Genomic DNA, 14,961 nt, shown 5'->3' with positions numbered 1-14,961 from the left:
CTTAGAGCGGTAAGAAGTAAAAATGGACAAAAAAGTTAATCATCTGCAAAGACTGCTCCAATGTGGGCCATTTTAAAATAATGTTATTGCAAATTGCAGAAAATAAAATATCTTACTTAAAAAAAAAAAAAAAAAAAAAAAAAAAAAAATCAGTGCTCTATATTGCAGAAAATGCTTGGTAATGAAATTTTAAAATATTTTTTATTTATTTATTTTTACATTTTAGACACTACATGAGTTTTTCTGCATTTTGGGTTGAAATATATTCATTCATTCATTTTCCGAACCGCTTATTCCAATTCAGGGTCGCGGGGAAGCTGGAGCCTATCCCAGCTGGCTTTGGGCGACAGGCAGGGTACACCCTGGACAGCTTGCCAGTCCATCGCAGAGCCACACAGAGAGAGACGAACAACCACACTCACACTCACTCCTAGGGGCAATTTAGAGTGACCAATTAACCTATCATGCATGTCTGTGGATGGTGGGAGGAAGCCGGAGTACCCGGAGAGAACCCACGCACGCACGGGGAGAACATGCAAACTCCACACAGAAAGGCCACTGACCAAACCAGCCAAGGATCGAACCAGCGACCTTCTTGCTGTGAGACCACAGTGCTAACCATTGCGTCACCGTGCAGCCGATTGAAATATATTTTAGAATAAAATAAAACGTAAATATTTCCAAGCTATTTACTTTTAAATACCCAAAAGTGTTCCATATTCATAAATTGTATTGTGTTCAGAAAACAAACAAAACCCAAATTATGACTTAGCTGAAAAGCAAATTTTATTCTTACTTTTCTTTACAGCATTAGTGTAATAACAAGACATACAGTAACAGTACGATTAGTAACCATAGCACCAGAATCATTCATTTCTTGCAGGCTGCATACACACATACTGTACGTACATACCAGGTGCATGTACATGTGATTCTTTAAAACCTCTTTGGATAAAGCATGGCAAACAAACACTTTTCGTTTCTCTGTTCAGTACCAATACCCATTCAATATTTAGCACACGGTTTAAAATTCAAGTATGGATATTAAAAAATACACATATATCATAAGTTACAAATCTTAATGGTTATTACAAAACATACAACAAACAGGATTACATTTTTCTACAAAATTAATGGCACATAGTGCATCAAGTATTCTTCAAATTTCTGATACAGACCTCATAGCACAATTGGCGGTCATAACAACGAATGATAGCCAAATGATTTTCTAGCTGCTCATTGACTTTATTTTCAGCTATTCTACAAATCAAATGAAGCTGCATTGGCCGAGAAAAAAAAAAAAGAAAATCTGCGTCTACTTTCTAACTTTGGTTAAAGCTTAACATCAGCACACCAGCATGTTAGGTTGCGTGATAGTTGTAGTAGTGGTCACGATGCGAGCGCTTTACAATGATTTACACTAAGTACTGCTCAAGGAGGAGATTTCCTCATGTCTGGCAATCATGCAGCTACATTTTCAGCTATGTTATTAAGAGGGCCATGACAGCCTTTATATGCAGATAAAACATCTGCTCAAGACACATCTAAGCTTAACTGTGTCCGTTAGAAAGAAGAGAAGCTCTGCCTCTGCCAGTGTTACTCCCTAAGTCGGTATTTTCCTTCTTTAGATTAGAGGTAATTCAAAGCACAATTCAATATATCCTTATTGAAGGTTAGTGGTTTTAAAACAAATGGCTCCTCTGCTGGTAGTAGTCACTTGCACCATAACAGACAACATAACTAGAAGTAAATACAGAATAAATACGGTCAAACATAAATATATAACAACACATATCTTAACAGAGTATGGATGTTTGTGAGAGGTAGGGGGTTGCAGGTACCTACAGTAGGCCCATAGGAGGGTGTGAGACGAGTCCTCACACCTCATACTGTATCACGGCGTAACAAATGAGAACTTTACTGTGTGTTGTAACAAAAGATGAAGACAAATACACTTAAATGCACTAAAGATGAAATAAGATGAAACAAAAATTAAAATACTTTTTTTTCACATGGATGAATTTCAAACACTGGGAAATATTCAGCTGTTGCCTCACTGCACGGAGTTTTCTTTGGAAAGTCAGAGTCACTATGTGGGGGTTGTTTAGTTTGTTGTTTTGTTTTAATACCTGACAGAAGACACGCTGAAGAGTTCCAATAATAACCTCTCATTTTAAAATGTAGTCCTAAAATTTGACCTCTGACGTGAAGCAGGTCTGGTAGATTATCAGGACTTTAGTGCCTTACCATTTCACCATTTCCCTCTTTTCTTTTTTGCAGAGTTAGATAAAAATATTCAAAATATTATAACTTGCAGTGAAAATGTCCAATTAGTGGTTTAAAAAAATCCTTCTGTGTATTATAATAAAAAATCCATTGCTTACAGACCATGCCAGTGTATCGCAGGAGAAGGTCAGCTGGACGAGCAGGAGCTAAATTGTAGAACTGTAAGCAGACACACATCACAGAGCACATTGTTTTAGAGATGAGAATATTTCTCTGGAAAAATAACAGGATAAATTTGTTCTGTTTTCTACTTCTTTCTATAATTTCTGTCTCTCTGACTGTGAATTCCTACTTTACATCCCTTGGTATTCTGAAAATAGAAAAACAAAAAATGGACAATGTCTATTAAAAGGGTTCTCCGTTCCAATCCACAAATACTGCAAAAACATTTGAGTGACAAACGTGAAAGTTTGAATGAAACGCCTGACGGTGGCTCTGTAGGACTGCGTAATGTGTAGTGTTTTGTTTAGCTGCCATTTTGGAACTGGAGATGTCACTGTAGGGTGTTAGATGCTCCACCACCACACTCTCAGCAGGATCCTACAAATCACTCTGATTGTATGTTCCTAGGCTACTGTCTTCAAGATAGATTTAGGGGTATCGGTCTAGGCCTGGCTCTCAGTGGACTTGAAGCAGAAGGCCGTTGTGAGCCTGGGGAATGCACTTCCCACAGAAACCACCACAGCGACCGTAGATTCTTGTTCCGTCCTACGGATAGAGACAAACAAAACGGGACATGTGGGTAAAAGGGCAGCTTTATGTGCAGAGAATTGATGCTTTATAACTGTCAGTGAGGATTCTTGCTGAGTGAATCAGACAAGACAGATAACACAGCAATTCAGTAGACATACTCCAATATTCAATGTGAAGCATGATTACACACGATGGCAACATGACAACAACAAAGCCCATTAGAAACCACACATTGTTAGTGACTAATATACGAGTGCCCTGGAATCTTCTTACCTCAGATCTGTGGACTTTAACGGAAACATAGTTGCCCTGAGATGTCCATTTGGTGGCCTGAGCCACTTTGAGGCCAGTGCCAATCAGATTAATACTAAACTGACCCTGGAAACACAGATTAGACTATTTTAACAACATGATTTCATCTATATGGGGTTGATAATTGCAAAAATATTCCACATAACCAAAAGCATTGCTGTGGTGTCGTATTTGACCAACCTGTGGACACTTGGCTGCACTATAACAATCCCCTGCTGTAGCAAAAGGCACAGGCCGGCCAAGAAGAGTCTGGGAAAACTGGAGGTCTGTGGCTGGTAAACAGCAGAGACACAAATCTACAGTCATTCTCATGTAAACAGACTGAAAACATCTGCTCAAAGATAATAACAACTCAGTTGACATTTACACTATATGGTTCTGAAAGTAGATCTGGGATGTTAAATCTAAAGCCAATAGCATCATCCAAAACAGTTCTAACCATTTGTAGTCTTTTTAAATTTGGACTTAAATGCATCTTACTCAGTTTTGTCTTTGGTTTTTATGCCTTTTTTTCTTTTCACTTTGTTTCTGCATGCCAAAAGTTACACACACCCCCCACGCACACCAAAACAATCAAAGCCATACATGGTGACAAGAGGGCAGGTAAAGCTGACTGTAAATAATGAGCAGAAGAATATGGACCAAAGTTCTGAGTGTGTACGCATTGTGAGACTATGTTTGCCTCTAAGCATTTAGATATGAGCAAGTGTGTGATACACAGGGATGTGTGCTCACACATTGCATGACTGCATCTCTGACTATGCATGTGCACGTATGCATTCCTTTATTCTCCAGCTCATATGTTTGGAAAGAGAGGCGAGGCTTTAAGTCCTCGCCCGGTGATGTGAATACAGAGTGCTGAAAGGTCACAGTTTCGTTTTCAGTGGAGAGAGTGTGACAGGAAAAAAAACAACTTGCTGCATTTGAACAAGCGCTGGCTTTTGGAAGAAGCATTATTAGCACTACGGGGACGAGGAGTGCAAGGGTTTAAAACAACACTGATGTGTGGTCTCATTATTGTAGACAGTGAAATCACACAGTAATTACACACTCATTATCCTCAGGGAGCTCAGGTCCAGGCGAACTTTGTGGAATAGTGTGTAGCCTGCTGCGGAGTAGTCGTTCCTGCAGCTGCAGTCCTGTCTCCGGCTGCCGTTGTACGGGCATTCAAACGGGTTCAGCAACCTGTAGGTTAAGCACAATCAGTGGCTTGATGTGTCAAGCAAACCGCACCTTCTCTGTCTCAAAATGAAGGATTATTCTAAATATCCACTTTACGTAATGATATGCATATCTCCAACGCGCACCTGTGCCCATACACCTCAGAGTAGTTGTCTGTCTGACCGCTGCGCAGGGTCACGTATTCCTTGGGGAAATCAGTCTGCATTTCGGCACAGTAAATCTGAGACCAAACACATTGAGAGAACAGATGAGATCCCATGGGAAAGCTGCTGGTTGAGTCAGGAGGTGCTGCAGGAAGGATTCTGACAGAACGGGCACACCTGTACGATCCGAGACTTGACTTTAAGATAGTATTCGCCATCCATCCTTACTCCCTGCTTCACTTGGACGTCTCGACAAGAAGTAAACAGCTGGCCTAGATGGAATAATTACAACAGGAGTTATGGAAGCTCTGACATCTGGTCTCTCCATTTAAGCAAGTTAAATGCAAATGTCTTGTGCTCAAATGCTTAAAAGACTACTTGGCTACTTGTAAAAGAGCACCTCTACTAGACAGTTTTGTGACTTGGTTTCTTCTTTTTTTTCAGAAAGAGTTGCTGCCTCTTCTGTGTTTTGTATTCCAGAATTCTGCAGAGCTCATATCACGATGATTAGCTGATTAAAATGAATACTTGACCATGGAACTGGCTGTCACCCGAGCATATCATTTTAATTTCGCCAGTGCCTGACTTGGCAGAAGCCAAGTCGAGAATGATTAGTCCAGAGTGCCAGCACTGAAATATTTGCAATGTGTGGGAGTGAACCTAAAAACTTTGGCCTGCACAATTAAAGCTGCCTCAGCCGTTGCGCCAGACTCCTGAGACATTCTGAAAGTCTGCGCCTATCACAAAAACTGCTGACTTTCCATTTACTGTTCCACTAAATTATCACTTCAAGAGGCTTTAAGTGCAGCTCACTGTTCTGCCTAATGTGAATAAGCAAAGCAAAATGTGGAGTTTCTGTATACACAATCAGATACGCCTTTGGTTCCCATATACAGCACACTCAATTTAATGCCATCATGCTAACCATTCCGTGCTGGCAGAAAGAACAGGGAGTTTCTGAGCACTTCAAATGAGAAGAGAAGAGAGAAGGAACTCACATTGTCTCTCCTGACATGTTGCTTGAGACTCAGGTCTTTCTGATGGACGGCAGTGTTTAGATGGTTGGGCTTTGGAGGTCACACACTCCACTCTGCGCTCCATCACGCCTGCCCCACAGGTCTGTGAACACTGGTGTGCATGCATTTGCATGTAAAAATTCACATTTTAAGGAACAAAATATCTACAGTCGTAAACAGGACGATACGGAATATGAACACTCCACTTAAAATCTAACCTCAGATGAACAATAACATCACGTTAGCATGTATTTACCAAAAAAAAAAATGCTAAAGCCAGTTTTCTTTTCAACAGTGCCCCATTGAAATGTCTTGATATTCATTTGTTTGTGTTTCTGTTGCAGCTTTTCATGATGTTTGGGCCTTTCCAAGACTTCATCATTATAATGTTGCATGACCCAATTTCAGCCAAGCTTCAGGTTTTGTGTTGAAGTCTAGAATAATTCATGCTCGACTTTATGACTGCAAGGTGTCCAGGTCATGTGACTACAAACCATGGCCAAGCAGTCACTCCTCTCTTCCACCACTAAGACGAATGGCTGCTTTGAGGTGTTTGTGTTGATCTGCTGCTTTTGCTGCTACCATATTCTCATTTCTTCTTGTCTTTCTGGAAAACATTGTTCCAGACGTCATGTGGTTTGTTCAAATGCAACTTTGTGAATGTAAGCTATTTTATTCTTAGAGGAGGATTTATCCTGGGAATCCTTTTAAAGCAGCTGTGCTTATATTGTCTTTGTATAATGATGCATTCCTGACCTTTAACATTTAAGACACTAACGGAAACTATGATTTAACTTTCAGGTCTTGTTTATTTTTTTCCCAAATTGCTCGGGGCATTGCGCAGTCTGACCTTAAGGTGAACTTGTTGAGATGTCCAGTCCTAGAAAGACTGGCAAATATCTTAAATGACTCAACATACTCAGTGGAGAAGGCCTCCAGCTGCATAAAAACAGTGTTTTGTGACATACCTTGCTCCACGGGCCAACTTTCCAGTAGGTGGTGTACGGGCACTCCCTGAGGAGGCACGGCCGGGTAACAGGAGGTTGGGGCTGAGGGCAGTTTTTGCTGGCAAAGGAGGACTGAGAGTACAAGCGCTGGGAGTGAGAGGAGGGCATCATAGAGCAGGAGACGATACGCTGCTGGTAACCAACACCACAGCTGGCAGAGCACTAAGAAGCACACACAGGTACATGAAAATGGTTACTGGCACCACAATGACACAAAGCACATTGCAGCTTCCGAAGCTTTTCCAGCTTTTGCTGATTCCAGCTTAAAAGCAATACTCTGCTGATATCTCCTCTCTGTTTGACTAAGAAATGGCCTCGTCTGGCTATCTTTAAGGAAGACTACACAAATGCAACATTCAAGGACAATTGGAGGATTAGACTTGGTGTAGACATCTTGAAAGGCATTATGTTTTATTCTTTCATACCTACCTGGGACCACTCCCCTGTTATCCACATGTACCGGCAGGGTACTTCTTTACAGGACTGTAATGATAAAGGTCTGGATGATGGCTCGCAGTAATCCTGCTGGGCAGGTGCCATCCCTGGACCCATGCAGCCCACTTTCCTGCTTCTCATGCCTTCTCCACATGTTACATTACACTACAAATCAAAAAGGGTAGAGCACTGTTATACTTGCAGTAATAACATCATTAATGGAGGTTTCAGTTGTTCTGAAGGGAACAAAAGCCGGCTGGTTAACATCCAACCTTGTCGACACACAGAGAATACTGATAGTATATCACTTTTTTCACTAAATCTATAAATTGCTCTCTGGTTGAAAAATTAACCAAAAAAGATTAAAAAAAAGTTGAGCTCCTTCTCCCTTGTTGCTGTTTTATGGGACCATTAAGAAGTAATGATATGGCTGTGGAGCCTAAATTTAACTTGTAACAAATCAGCTGGGTGTAAATTTTCAGGCACAAACATGGAGAGAAAGGGGACTGTAAGTTCTCGAGGCAACAGAGACAGGAATCTGCTGCAAACATGCCAGCAGGAGAACACAGTGGTTTGCCCCTACATGGGGCCCTTTTATATGCCTGCTTTTGAAGACAAAGCACAGAACATTAAAGAAAGATGAGTCGAGAATAAAAAAAGAAAAAGAAAAAAAAAGTCCCCTTGCGTGCCACGGAACTGTAGCATTCAGTAGGACAAAAGGAACGATGTCCATCAGTTCTTAGAGGTTTGATATTGTGGGATATGCTGACTGATAGTTATCACTCAAGCCCTCATGGTAAAGAAAAAAAGATTAAAGGCTTCTGCTGGTTGTCTACTTAATGCAGAAAGAGAGCAGAACTCAGCTCATACACATGTTAGTTCTATGGCTAAATATCTGTTTCACACCGAGAGACTGAGAAATGGCGCAAAAACAGCATTAAACAAGAGATGGAACTTACTTCCTCCCATTCACCTGCAAGCCAGGCGTAATGTGTGCACTCTGCTGTACGGCACGGCCGGACAGTGAGCGGGCGTGTGTGGGAATCACACAGATCCTCTCTGACTCGTCCGCTACCTTTTAGCCTGCAGTAAACATCTCGGCTCTGAGCTCCGGACCCACAAGAGACAGAACACTGGTAAAACAGAAAAAGAGAAGGAAAAACACTGAAATTGTTATGGTACGCTTATTGTGTGTTTCATGCAAGGTTATATTAAAGAATAAGTGCATGGCTTATTTCAATGCCACTCCAGAAGCAAATCTCTCACAAAGAAAGAGTTAATGCACAGATTTACTAAATATATTCCACTCATTTAACTTTATATCACTTATATCACTGAATGAACCATGTGCACATATTTCCTTTGGCTTGGAGGCTTTTTATTTTCAACAGAGTGGGAACAAAGTGAAGGCTGGAGTTTTAAACAAGTTGCAAGGAGGCGTTGGATGCAAAAGAGAGAAGACACCTTTAATCAGTCCAGGTCACAATCACTGAAACTTCCACACAGTTTTAATTTCTACTGTTAAATGAAAAAGTCTATTAAACATGATCCTATATTCATATTTGATAAATAAAACAAACAGAAAAAATGTTCCCTAGACTTATTGTTACAGAGTTATCGTACATTTCTCACATGGTTTCTTAAATGAACTAGAAGCTTTTTGAACCCGTCTGCCGGTAAGTTCTCACACCCCTCCACTTTTAAGGTCTCGCGACTTTTAGGGTTGTTTAATTTTTCATTTTGTTTTGAAGAGGCAGATTTCAGTTCTCTCTGAAGAATTTTAAAAGATTGGGGTTCATTGTTGGGAAGCAGTGAAGCAACCCTAAAGCACACAAGTACCTCTCCATGACGCACTGCCTCTTTAAACAGTTCATTTAGTGCAACTGAACATAAAAAAACAACCCCCTTTTTTTTTTCTTTTCTTTTTTTTTAACTTTGCATATTTTCTCACAATATTCATAAAGAAATTTAGTATGTGAAAAAAAAAAATGTTACTCAGCTATCAAAATTTGTTCTTTAAGCATTACCCAACCTAACATTTTAAAGTCATAACATGTATTCAAGTGCACATCAACCCAACTACCAAGAGGACAGGTGTCTGCAGTGGACTGGGAACCTGTCCAGGGTGTATAAAACCTGCTCTTAAAGCAATTCTAGTCATCAATAACTGCTACAGATAGTGAAACGTGATTTAGTATTCCTGTCTCTCGCCTGCTAATTGCTGGAAAAGGCTCCAGCTTCCCAGCTAAATTGTAATTAAGCAGTTTGGGAAATGGATGGATGGATGGGTGTTTCTTTTGTTTCTAAACTTTTTCTAGATATGCTGCTTTGTTCAATGATCCTGCTCAGTGTACTTATCTGGTATCACACAGACCGAGAATCTATCTTAAACATCTCTTTCATGTTCTTTGTGAGGCATTCCTGCATACCGAGAAAGCCCTCTCCAAGCTTGATCTGATCAGTCTGATTTCTCTTTAAGCCCTACTTCCTAAACTCAAAGAGCAGTACCACGCCTCCTCTACTTCACGCAGTCTGAAAATCTCTGCATTGAACAGCTGCATACATTTTTGAGGAACTTCCAGATCTATTTGTTGATTTGTTGCAGCTGAAAACTGTGAATTATCATTGCAGAGTGTGTGCATGGATATGAAGGGTCAAGTCCTTGAGTCTGGAAAGAGATCAAAAAGCAGCGCAAGAGGTCTGACATTCATTCATTCATTCATTCATTTTCCGAACCGCTTATTCCAATTCAGGGTTGCGGGGAAGCTGGAGCCTATCCCAGCCGGCTTTGGGCGACAGGCAGGGTACACCCTGGACAGCTCGCCAGTCCATCGCAGGTCTGACATTCAAACCAAAAAAATTCCTTTTGTTAAAACCATATGTAGCATGAAAATAGAACCTGCTGTTGAAGCAATTCTAGCCACCGTTGACTGCTACAGAGAGGGAAACGTATTTGGTATTCCTGCAAGGCTTGCACTTATTGCATCTGTGACAGAGGGGAGACTCCATGAAACGATACATGTCAAACTGTGGAAAATACCACATGACTTCACAATAAGACTAAGTCAGCAGAGCCAAAACGTAAGCCAAATTACAAATCAGGTCTTCTTGTTTAGTTTTTGGATTGTCTTGCCTCAGAGAAGGACAGTTTGGTTGGCCAGGACCGGTCAGTCCAGAGTGATGCTGTTTGGTTAAATTAGGTGTGTTTGATAATATGAAGTAGAGAAAAAAAAGAAAGGAATGAAAAGAAAAGAAACGAAAAGAACAGAAAAGAAAGAAGAAAAGAAAGAAAAAGAAATGCTTCAGAAAGAAATGTCTTTGTAATTATAGATAAAACAGAATCCATAAAATCTGGTTTTTGGATTATCAAGTTTGTTAAGTAGTTTGTTTTGTTTTGTTTTTAAGTTTGTTTTAATTACGATTATTATGCTGAACCAGCCTTAGAGATGACTTCCAGATGTTTAATGCTAACATATTAGGGTGCAAAACAAGTGGGAACGAGTGAAATAATCAGTGAGCAGCATTCTCATTTTTAACATTTTGCCTGTAGACTCTCTGTGAGGTGGGTAAGAAGGTTGTGTAGCGGGGGAATCACTCCAACCATGGGTATTGAGCTTTCAAAGTTGTCATGCGCATGGATATTAAGATATAAAACGTGTTTTTATGCTCTAACTGATGATTTCATGGTTGCTGGTGGTATTGTGAGAGGGGGATGGGTATTTGATTGTTTCCAGACACCAGCAAATGAAAAAGTAAGAGGGGAGGAGGACACTTTGAAAGAGAGGGAAGCGGCAGGAGTCCTGCAGTGGGATGCAGATGTGAAGGTCGTCATGGTCCTTTTGCCCCGAAAGAGTTCTTAGTAAAGGCATCATGCAGTAAAATATTCAAGTGCTCTAATGTTGGGGGAAAGAAAACAACAAGCTAATCTTAAGTTGTTGTTTATTATTATATTTTAACTAAAAACAAACAACAATAACATTAATGAGCTTGTTTTCAGGAGGTAATCTCACAGTCGTATGCAGTTTTCCTCACATTATGTCTGAGTCTATAAAGGAGGCCACACTTGGCAACATCAGCTGCATGTTTGGATCTCCATGTTGATCACATTTCATGAAGATAGCTTGTATGATTGGATGCATATCCATGGTCAGTGTGTGGTCTGACAAAAAAAAACAAAACTTTCAAAACGAAGCTTGCTTTGCAGGAAACTGCTGACCAGAATTTTATTGCATTTTGCCTCCATATAACACACCTAAGACACACACAGTACCAGTTAAAAGTTTGGACACAATCTCTCATTGGAGTTAATGGGAAAGTGTGTCCAAACTTTTGACTGGTAGTGTAAATGTCAAGTACTCTATATAAACAGTTTTGCAAATTCCATTTGCTGTGTTTAGTTTATGCTCGAGGAAATGACACATTACTCTTGAATGTGAATAAACTTGGTTGTGATTGGACAGGTGCTCTGTCCAGGCCCTTGGGAAGCTTGCCGCTGTGTTTGTACTGGTATCTCTGCTGCTAGGTTACAGTGCTAATAGTTTGGGCTTTGGATTGTTATCAAAGCCAGAGGAGACGACGAGAAAAACAAACATACCTCCCTCCACCTGTTGGCTTTCCAAGTGGGACATCCTCGAGCCCGACAGACCTTCTGTGTCCGCGGCCGGGGCAGATGGCTGCAGTGGGCCTCCTCTATTTTGGTTTGGTTCTGATAAACACAGGCTATCTCCCGCTGTTTGACGCCCCGACCACAGCTCACTGAACACTGAAACGGGAAAGGGAAAGGAGGAAAAACAGGGGAGTGGACAAAAAATAAGTTGTTTTTTTTTTAGCAAAGTCAAATCGATAGTCAACGCTGTTAATTGTCATGATTATTACAAGTTACATTTCCAAGAAGGCAGATTGAAGAAGGAATTTTGTCATCATTTTATCCTCACAATTATTTTTATTTTTTTAAGAAAATAACTAAAAATATGATTATTTATTAAAATTGTTTAGGTAAAATCTACCACTGGGACAATTAAGCTTAAGAACAATTTAAGAATTAAGAATTTCAGTACAACTTACTCCCATTTGGTAAATTACACATTTCTCCACAGTTTCCTCAGTCAGAGCCAAATATGGTTTATATCTCATGTTTTCACCACAAAACATATCACATAACGTAATAAGTTTCACGTTTTTACAATTAAACTCGTCAAGTTATAATATGAGAAGGTCCCAATTTTTCAATTAGGGTGTACATTATACATCTTAATGTTCTTTTTCTTGTTTTGATGAACTTCATTAGAAAGAAATCTTATCTACATATAATATATCAAATTATGTTTGTATTTAGTGAAAGGTAACTCTTCCAAAACCAAAACGGACACAGACCTAAACCCTACATACTGTATACAGAATTTATAACCAATGAAAAAGTCTCCAGTCCACCTAAACAGCTTCCACGTAGCATGTCATGGCCAACTGACCGCACTGCAAACAAATTAAACTAAATAACCTAAACAGATTTTGCCAAAAGCTTTTGTCAAACATCTCACACACTGATGGAATGCAGCCAGCTATTTAACCTGCAAATAGAGGAACTGATTTTAGGGGCTGCTGTGAATGACAGAGTCTAAGAGAAAGAGTGGGGAGGACCTGCAAAGAACCACAGATGCATTGTGAGACAATCATATGGTACTAATAAGTAACCTGGAAATACCTCAGAAAAGGAGAGAAGAAACCATAATGAATAAAAACCAGACGCCCTGATGACAGCTCTGAAAAAGGCCTGAGATGACGATGAAATTATTTTAGACTTTGGTCCCTGTGAGGCCAGACGGCAATTAGAGCGCGTATTTCTGCTTGACGAGTGAGCGCCCCCATACAAAGCCAATCCAGAAAGAGTGCCTGAATCAAATACACGGGATGAGGAGAGTTGCATTTTGTCTTTGCGTATTTTCCAGTCCACATAGTGAACATAATGTTGCATTGTCCCCTCATTATGATCTCAGAACATTACATAACACTATAAGCAATTCTGTATCCTCAGGATTCAGACCGCATTATGGATTACGTACAGAATGTAAAAAATGGGAATTTCACTCCTTTTGTTTTCCAGTTTCTAAAAGCTAAAATGCTAAATCTGCAGATAAAGGTAGGGTTACCTCTTCAAACAAAGCCCCTTCTTGCCTTTTCTTGTCAGTGCGAGCGGCGGTTAACACTGCACACACATGCATCACACACATTGCAATTAACTAGGCATTTTAAACACAGGGTTGCCTCAGCTGACGGAGCACATCAAAGCTGAGTGACTAACCCTAGGCATGGCAGATTTCACATGCAGCTCACTCACTCACTCACTCACTCACTTACTCACTCACTCACTCACTCACTCACTCACTCACTCCCTGCAGAAGTGATAACAAAACTCCAGGCAACAGGCAAACATTTCGGAGGTGGGTAGGGTGAAGGGAGTGGGGGGGGGGGTTGCCCCTCCCCACTGCAGTAAGAGCAGGAGGCAAAAAAAAAAAAGGGGAGGAAAAAAAAGAAGGAAGAAAGAAAATCACAGCCATACAGGCTACGCTTCCTCCAGCTGAACTGTATCTGCAGTTTAATGGTGGGAGAAAAGACACTAAATGGAGATGTGCTCCTCCCGCTAAACTGCTAACCTCATCTGTCATTCATTAGTTAATTAGGGCTGGTAAAGAAAGGCAAAGAAGGCTGGCACAGATCGCAGGACTGGAGGACAATTTCATCTCTAAGAGCAAGACGAGGGCAAGGACCCCAGGGACCTCAACTCTGCCGATCTACAGCGTTTACAGGTAGGACAACTCATTTTAACACTCGGCCGCTACAAGTCTGACAAGTTCCTGCCTGAAACTAGTCCCTGTACTTCAAGAAATTTAAAATGGATCTTTGTCTGTCTTGAGAGATAGCTGAAACTTAAACCTAAGAAGACATAAACTGTGTTATAATGGAATTTTTCACAAACTGCACTATTTACGCTTCTGTTTCTGCTGTTAAAATGCATTATTTTCAAAATAGTAGAAACAGCAGGAAGGAAATGTGTTTTTTCTCCTTCAGAAAAACACATATATCAATAAGTCACGTGGAAAAAGAAACTTGGTTGGGACAGATTTGCCCTCCCACGTTGTTACAGCAATTAATTTCACATGATTAGGTGGGTTAAATCCAGCATAATTCAGCTTAATCTAGGCATCATGTGGATTACTACATAATGGAGTGACTCAGTTGCTTCAGATTTTGGCAGCTGAAAACCAGCCAAATAAAACAGCCTTTGTGAAGCAAATTTTCTGTCATAAGGAACAAAACTTCCACTGAGAAAGGTGCGAGTGATACATTTGCACAAATGTGTGCCACAAACATGCAGCACACGATCATTCTACTTAGTGGCTCCAAAGCAACATTCTTGATGTGAAGGAGTTTCGGATTTCTGGAGCAAGTTACATAATTCAGAGCTAAACCAAATTCATGCTTTCTCTGCACAACAAAACCATGAAACATCCTGGAGACTTTTGAAAACAAATGCTTGTTTCTAACTAGACTCACAAAATATGAGCAACTTTCCAACTAATAAAATTTAACTGAGTAACAACAGTCATATCTGATGCTTTACTTTGTGTGTGTGCATTGATGTCTTTGTCTAAAACTGGGGGGGTGAGGATACTTCAAGATAATCCCACCCACTGCTTCACTCACTACAGGTAGGCCACGGCGACAAATGGAATGTATTAAGCAGGAACTACACTGCTGTTTGAGTATATGCTAAATCAACATGGAAGCAATGTCTCACAGAGAAAGTGCTGTAAAAGATTAACCAAACAGCTGTTCAGTTCAGCTATTTTAGCCGAGTCTCACCACAAAACCTAAAATATTCTGTTGGGC

General features: G+C 40.4%; 1 protein-coding gene across 1 annotated transcript in view; it reads right to left on the bottom strand.

The window, feature by feature from the left end:
• Positions 1-922: 922 nt before the first annotated feature.
• Positions 923-14,961, bottom strand: part of LOC306770164 (A disintegrin and metalloproteinase with thrombospondin motifs 20) — an 84,662-nt gene continuing 70,623 nt past the window's right edge. Inside the window, 11 exon segments of the mRNA XM_079258991.1 lie at positions 923-2,994; positions 3,253-3,357; positions 3,472-3,563; positions 4,343-4,476; positions 4,599-4,693; positions 4,794-4,888; positions 5,615-5,744; positions 6,601-6,801; positions 7,069-7,239; positions 8,034-8,207; positions 11,669-11,836. Coding sequence (XP_079115117.1) covers positions 2,905-2,994; positions 3,253-3,357; positions 3,472-3,563; positions 4,343-4,476; positions 4,599-4,693; positions 4,794-4,888; positions 5,615-5,744; positions 6,601-6,801; positions 7,069-7,239; positions 8,034-8,207; positions 11,669-11,836 — 1,455 coding nt within the window. The 3' untranslated portion in view covers positions 923-2,904.

Source organism: Telmatherina bonti, assembly GCF_933228915.1.
Source record: "Telmatherina bonti genome assembly, chromosome: 2".
In the NCBI taxonomy this organism is placed as follows: Eukaryota; Metazoa; Chordata; class Actinopteri; order Atheriniformes; family Telmatherinidae; genus Telmatherina; species Telmatherina bonti.
Note: the sequence above shows the minus strand (reverse complement) of the source record. Positions and strands in the feature narration are given on the sequence as shown.